The 7,595-nt window shown below is 34.4% G+C and overlaps 1 protein-coding gene across 2 annotated transcripts; it reads left to right on the top strand.

The window, feature by feature from the left end:
* The first annotated feature begins 745 nt into the window (after positions 1–745).
* On the top strand, positions 746–7,595 carry LOC145588309 (protein DETOXIFICATION 14-like). Of its 2 annotated transcripts, none has more exons than XM_081645051.1 (7): positions 746–1,018; positions 5,697–6,198; positions 6,393–6,438; positions 6,530–6,586; positions 6,699–6,937; positions 7,071–7,276; positions 7,395–7,595. In XM_081645051.1, the coding sequence occupies exons 1-7, from the start codon at positions 758–760 to the stop codon at positions 7,482–7,484; spliced, it is 1,401 nt and encodes a 466-aa protein (XP_081501177.1). In that variant the 5' UTR covers positions 746–757; the 3' UTR covers positions 7,485–7,595. The 2 variants fall into 2 exon arrangements, with proteins under 2 accessions (XP_081501177.1, XP_081501110.1); XM_081644984.1 differs by having other exon boundaries at positions 5,697–6,241; positions 6,352–6,438.

Raw genomic sequence — 7,595 nt, 5'->3', positions numbered from 1 at the left:
CGGTAACCGAAGCCCAAAATCGGTTTCCGTGCATGGTAATCGATTTTTAGCTCCGATTATCACGCACAGTAATCAATTTTGGGCTCTAGTTGCCGGAAATAAAAAATTTGCCACCTTTTTGCCGGCAAGGGAAAGTGGTGGGTCGTTATAGAGGGGGGTGTAGTGGGTCGTTATAGAGGGTGATGTGGTGGATTGCCGGTGAGGGTGATGGTGGGTTGCCGGGGAGGATAAGGGGTGGTGTAGTAGTAAGGGCATGCATGGTTGTCCATTTACACTAAATGATGGCGATGGTGATCATTTTGGATGGCGGTGTTTAGCAATTCACAATTACTCCCTCCGTCCCAAATTACTCGCAACGTTTTTACTTTTTGCACTTTTCACATCTCATTTTGAGCATCTTTTTTAGCTATTATATGAAAGTCAATGTAATCAAGTAAGATGTTGTTGGGTCTATTCTAATGTATAGTTTGTTAATATAAATTTTTTATAACTTTTATAAATATATAATAAAATATATCGACTGTCAAACATGTGCATTGGCAAACGTATTCACTCCAAATGTCACAAGTAAATTGAGACAGAAGGAGTATGTAATAGGTTGTGTCACAGGACCCAAGACCTCTCTAGTCAAACTACGGAGTATAATACAGTAAAATACGGAGTAATTAATTTATGCAAAAACAAATGAATTAAAGTTGGTAGTTGGTACGATATAAACCAACCTCAGCATTCACAGTAAGACAGAGAAAACCATAAAATGGAAGAGGAGTTGTTATTGAAGCAGGAAGAAGAAAAAGGAAGAGAAGAGATAATAATAAAAATAAAAGTAGGATGGAAAGAAATATTACAAGAAATAAAAAGAGTGAGTAAAGTAGCAGGTCCAATGGTGGTTGTGATGATGTCACAGTACATGATTCAAGTCATAACGTTGATGATGGTCGGTCATCTCGGCCCGCTCTACCTCTCTAGCACTGCCCTTGCTGTTTCTCTTGCTGCTGTCACTGGCTTTAGCCTCTTGGTATGTCTCTGTCTCATCGCTTTTTCTTTAGCGGATTTTAAATATTTTTTTAAAGTTAAATTAATTCATTGATAGAAGAGTCGTATGTCATTTTCCTAGAATCAAAATTAGAAATATGTAGTACGGAGTAGTACACTCCGGAGTATTAGAGTCTATGAGATTATTGCAGATTTATATTGGTATAGCTAGTTAATTAGGGATGGTAAATGGGCGGTGCAAGTGCAGATATATCTTTCCTTTTCCCATACTCATAAAGTCACCTTAATCTTAATAATGCAATACCTCTTCTCATGGCATGTATGTATCCTACATTCACATCCGCCTGAGAGCCTAGCCTATTATGTATACCCGGGTGTACCGTACACTCGGGGTCAATGGGTCATTTGCTCATTCAACTAACACATGAGTAAAATTATTATTTGCTCATTTGTGAATTAAATGAATAAATAACCCCGATTATACGGTACACTCTGTGTATATAACGAATTCTACATTCGTCCAAGTGTACTGTGTACAAATCTAAATCCACACCCGTTTCACCACCTAAATGGATATCTAATTATCTACTTTGTTTTTTCACCCACGTGTCCCTTTCTATCATCCGTTTACTACTCATTTGCACCCACTTAAAACTATTAACACTAGTTTAGATACCTATACTCATGCACATCCACTAGCCACTACCTATCAAATACTACCTGTCTACCTGTTCCAGTTGGGGGTGGATCCGTGGGTATTTAAAAAGAGGTATTCGTAAAATAATATCCACCTATCATCCCTTGTTATTTGCTAATATTAGTCATAATTTTTATTAGGATATACACAAAAAGGTATTTATTTAATAAATTAAGATAAATTTGTGAAAAATGACCTTTTAAGAGAGCAAATTTGTGAAAAAAGTACTTTATAAGTTGTGTGAGGTTGTGAAGAGTGACATTAGTTGGTTTTTCGGCTAGTCAACGCCTCATTTTTAGCATTGACTTTCAGGTACCTAGCGTATGACACTAAAAAAGACCTCCAATTACTCTTTTTCCCACATTTCCACTCATGTGCCTAGTATGGGATTATTTGAAATGGAGGAAAATATGAGGAAAAGGTACAAAAGGGTCCTTTTTTAAGTGTCATGTGCTAGGAACATGATAGTCAATGCCAGAATCACGCGTTGACTAGCCGGAAAACCAACAAAAATTCTTCTTCATAACCTCACACAACTTATAAGGTCTTTTCTCACAACTTTTGTCTTAAAAGGTCCTTATTTACAAACTCGTCCTCTTAAAAGTTCCTTCCTCACAAATTTTCCATAAATTAATATAACACACATTTGAGTGCTTCTGGTGTACAATAGTTTCAAGTTTCATTTTGCAATGCCAATTCGCCCAATTAGTTAAGTTTAGACTTGGAAGATGAGTCGTACGGGTTTGGGTCAAATTCTAGTTAATAGATATTCGGATTAGGGTTGGGTTGGATCATTTTGGGTTTCAAGTCAAGTCGGTGCAACATTTGGGTCGTGTTTGGTCAGGTCAAGTTCTGGTCGGGTCGTTTTGGGTCGAGTTAATTTGTGCCGGGTCAATTTTTGGGTCCATATATTGGGTCAAGATCAAGTTAGGTCATTTTGGGTCGATACTTTGAGTCAAGATTTATTAAATTAGTATAATTATTTTTTATACAAAATAATAATCAAGTCAGTCTTCTTTGGATCTAGATTCAGACTCGAGTCCACGATTCGAATACTAAACCCGAAAATTTACCCATATCCGACTCGAATTCGATACGTTGTCATTCCTAGTTGCGGTTATTTTCTATTTGGGGTCAGCTCGAGTCAAGTATTTGACTTGAAATGTTTCGGGTCATTTTAGGTATAAGATAATTTTAGTCCGAGTCATTTCGGATTTTAGGTCTATTTGGGTCAATTAAATCAATTTAAATTCATATTGGGTCACTTCAAGTATCGAGTCAATTTCGGGTCGGGTCACTTCGAGTCAGGTTACTTCGGGTTTCGGGTCAAAGTCGGGTCAATTTCACTCTGGGTCTGTCAGGTTGATTTCGGGTCACTGTTTTCTGGTCGACTTCGGTCATAGGTCCGGTGATCAAGGCAGGTTAGTAGCTAGGATTGTCAGGTCTATTTATGTTACACACTAAGGTAGTGTTTGGTATGACTAATGGAAATGGAGTGGAAAGGAAACAAATAAGTGGGAGGATATGAATCATTTAACTCATATTTTTATTTGTTTGGTTTAATCATGGAAATGAATAATTTAAACCTATGTTCCTTTATTTTTGTTTGAGGAGAGTTAGGGTAATGTTACCTTAGGTTTTAGAAAGGTAACAAATGGGTGGAAATTAAAACATTACATACCCTTGAGTAACAGCAATTATAATCCAAATTAACCGTCCACGCACCCAAACACTTAATAACGATAATGGTTTATTTGAATCCGTTTCCAATAATAAAACACTCTAACTAAACATGCTCGAAAGTAGATATCAACTACGGTAATAGTCAATTACTTCGTAAGTGTATATATATGTATGAAGTAAAAATTAACTTTTTTCAAAAAAAAAAAAAAAAAAAAAAAAAGTTTAAAATTTAACTTATATTGAATTGGTCAATTATGTAAACAACAATAACATATAAAGTCTTAGTCCCAAACTAATTCGGGGTTGGCTAACATGAATCGTCATAAGGAACGTCTGAGAAAGATAATACAAAAAAAAAAAAAAAAAATTAAATAAATAAATAAACGTTTGTAAAAAATTGATAAAAAAAAAAAAGTAAAATTAGAAAAAAAATTTAAATTTATATTGAGAAAAATATTAGATTTCTTTTATAAACAGTAATAATTTCAACCATAAAATACGATGAAGAATTATTTTATTTTGTTATTATTGTTGCTCTTTGTATTGGATGGAAGAAGATGTCGAATATCCAAAAGGGATTGGCTAAGAGCATCAACACTCGTGGTATAATTTTATACAACGGTGTAAAAACTCATCAAAAACATGCAATTTTTTACTACATTGGTGGTATAAAACTATACCATTTGATGGTATATATCATCCCATGGTAAACAATTGCTTTGATCCCGTGAAACATGAACCAACCAGGTCACGCCATGTGGCCTGGTTATCATGTTTTTTTTTTCAATCGCATTTTAAGAAAAAAAATTATAAAGTAAAAAATTATGAAAAAATTACCATCGTTCATAATTTTTCAAGACCTACACATAGACACCCATATTGATATACTTTTATATATTTTTTCGAATTCACTTTTTACTACATAAATTGCTTATTTTATTTAATTAACTTTACAATATTTCTAATAAGAAAATGAAATATGATTATAATTAAATTAAGTGTATTATTAATACAAATAAGAGAGAGAAACTGTGGTGGTAAATTTTTTTTATACCATGGGTGGGATGATTTTTGGAGAAACTATATTGTATTGTGGTATCGATTATGTGGAGGAGTGAGAATGTGGTAGAGAGAGAGAGAGAGGGATGGTATAAATTTCTTTACCATGAGTGATGATGGTCTGACGTAAGTCTAAACATATAGTCATATAGATTACATATTAACATATGAACATGCTCATATTTATGCATCCTAGCTATATTATTACTACGTACTAATCGTCTAATTAATCATACTAAATAATTGAATTATTTGAGTTAATTATATTTGTCAATGGACAACTTCAACCATCAAATTTGTAGTTAACTATCAGCATAGTTATAGAAAGTTGAAATTCTTATTTTGAACGGGAAGAATAATATCATTAAATAAAAGCCATACGGCATCTACAATAATAAGGATCTGTAAACCACAGATTTAGAGAAAATATCATAACTTTTACAATCAAAATCATAACTAATTTGCATATTTGGCATAGCTCATACTCCACCGCTTCAAGCTTGACTCGAGCAGTGATTTTCGATGTCTTTCATCTTTCCAAGTTGAGACCTCCGCAATCTGCGCTGATGTTTTGATCGACCGGTTGATGACAAATCTCAGACTCATAAGAATCCAAATCACCTTCCCAATTATTATAAGAACCCTAAAAATAAAATTGTCATCCATAGATAATAATCAAAATCCCATAAAATTGGGAAAAACCCAGAAAATTAGGACAGACTCTCATAGATGGAGAGAACAAAACAAAACAAATAAACCAAAACGTAAAACAAAACAAAAAAAAAAAAAAAAAACTAAATTGAATTAAAGAAATTAGACTATTTCCGGCCTAAACGGCCAAGAAAATTAAAACCCTAGAAGAGAGAGGAGAGAGAAGAGAGAAAAAGGGTATTATATAGAAAGTTGAAATTATGAAGGAACATAGATTATACAAAATCCACAAATGTAACATATGATTGTACTACGTATATTTTTCTAATTTTTTTACATAAAAATTGTGAATAGTAAGTAATGTAAAAGTCCACTTGGTGTAATTATTTAAAAATGAAGTATTTGTGATTGTTATCGTTTAAGAACAGAGTACTCAGGATGTAAAATTCTAAATAACTACATATGTGATTGCATTAACATGTTAATGGATGACAATGCATTGCTTAATCAATTATTTGATGTCATTGTAATCGATTTTTTAATGCAATTTCAACCAATATATGTACCAATGACACATCTTAAAATGTATTGCTTATTCGATCATATATAGTTAGGAATGGCGGGTGCATTGGAGACAATAAGTGGGCAATCGTATGGAGCGCAGCAGTACAAGAAACTAGGAACTCAAACATACACTGCCATATTCTCTCTCACTTTATTCAGCATTCCACTTTGTGTGCTATGGATTTATATGGGGGATATTCTCGTTTTCATAGGCCAGGATCCTGCAATTTCACGCGAAGCAGGCAAATTTATGACACATCTTGTGCCTACTCTTGTTTGTTATGCTGTTTATGAGCCCTTGGTTCGATACTTCCAATCCCAAAGTTTGGTCATGCCTATGTTTGTAAGTTCCTGTTGTACAGTATTCCTGCATATACCCCTTTGTTGGGCTTTGGTGTACAAGTCTGGGCTAAATAATCTAGGAGGTGCTATTGCAATGGGTATCTCAAATTGGTTAAATGCAACTTTGCTGGCATTGTACATGATGTTCTCTCCCTCGTGTGCAGCTACTCGTTCTCCAATCTCCGTGGAAATGTTCCATGGAATTGGTGAGTTTTTCCGATTTGCTATTCCTTCTGCTGCAATGGTTTGGTAACCTCCCTTTTATCTCTTACAATCTAGTGTACTTGAATGTAATTATTACTATTTTTTTTATTTTATTTACTGACCTTTTAATGATGGTCTGATTGTTATGCTTATAGCTTAGAGTGGTGGTCATTTGAGCTACTGATCTTATTGTCAGGATTGCTTCCAAATCCAGAACTTGAGACTTCTGTTCTCTCTGTGTGGTATTTTTTTGTGTTCCCTAAATATCAATTTGGTACACTACTAATTTTTGTTTTGCGAAAGTAACACTTTTGTTGTTTTTTCTGTTATTAGTGTGACAACAGTTTCAGCATTGTTTGCCATACCATATGGAATCGCAGCAGCAGCAAGGTTTGTTTAAACCAAAAAATTCTTGTTCATATACTATAGTGTATAATTTATACAATATATAGAATGAGAGTTTTCAATGCATTTTGTGTAATAAGTTTTCTTTTTATTACAGCACGCGAATTGCTAATGAACTTGGAGCAGGAAACCCACAGACAGCTCGTATAGCAGCATGTGGAGTTGTTGCAATGGGGGTTGCAAATGGTTTGATTGTTAGCTCTGTCCTTTTTACTACTCGAAGAGTTTTCGGATATTGTTTCAGCAATGAGAAGCAAGTTGTAGATTATGTCACCAATATTGCACCTTTAGTTTGTGTTAACATTATATCTGACAGTATGCAAGCAGTTCTTTCAGGTATCTATTTTCAGATTTCTTTGAAATACAACAATAAGATTGGCATAAGAATCAAGAATGTATTTCATTGCATTACTGATGTTATTTTCAAGAGTGCAATACTTGACTAATTGTTGGTATTTCAAAAATTCAGGTGTAGCTAGAGGGTGTGGCTGGCAACATTTAGGGACGTACGCAAATCTTGCAGCATACTACCTTGTTGGAATTCCGATTTCTGTAACATTAGGCTTCTGGATGCAAATGAGAGGCAGGGGCCTTTGGATTGGAGTCATGGTTGGTGCTATGACGCAGGCAGTCCTTTTGTCTGTTATAACAAGTCGTACGAAATGGGAAGAAGAGGTTCGTCTTGCTTATCAGCTTATACATCTTCTGCCTATTGCATTCTTAATTATAGGCATTTCGTATTCACCTTTAAGGTTTGTTTAGAGTTTAGACAAAAGTTGTTGGTTTTTTACAGGCAAGGAAAGCAAGAAAGAGAGTAGTGGAAGAAACTTCAAGAGTTGGCAATGGAGTATATGTTGATGAACAAAGGCGATTGATCAATTAATTTTGAGCAACCTTTGGGGAGACAGAGAGAGTGGTCTATAAGACATGATAATGGATGATATAATGGATTCCTAAAACCACACAAGAAATCATGCAATCTATATTCACTGTA

Source organism: Chenopodium album, chromosome 1, assembly GCF_948465745.1.
Source record: "Chenopodium album chromosome 1, dcCheAlbu1.1, whole genome shotgun sequence".
In the NCBI taxonomy this organism is placed as follows: Eukaryota; Viridiplantae; Streptophyta; class Magnoliopsida; order Caryophyllales; family Amaranthaceae; genus Chenopodium; species Chenopodium album.
This window is presented reverse-complemented; position numbering and strand designations above follow the sequence as displayed.

Bases quoted from the DNA above. Each gene is read 5' to 3' on its own strand.
- LOC145588309 (XM_081644984.1), top strand. From the start codon at position 758: ATGGAAGAGGAGTTGTTATTGAAGCAGGAAGAAGAAAAAGGAAGAGAA. The intron at 1,019-5,696 runs GTATGTCTCTGT...GATCATATATAG, and splicing joins TCACTGGCTTTAGCCTCTTG to TTAGGAATGGCGGGTGCATT. The intron at 6,242-6,351 runs GTAACCTCCCTT...TTATGCTTATAG, and splicing joins CCTTCTGCTGCAATGGTTTG to CTTAGAGTGGTGGTCATTTG.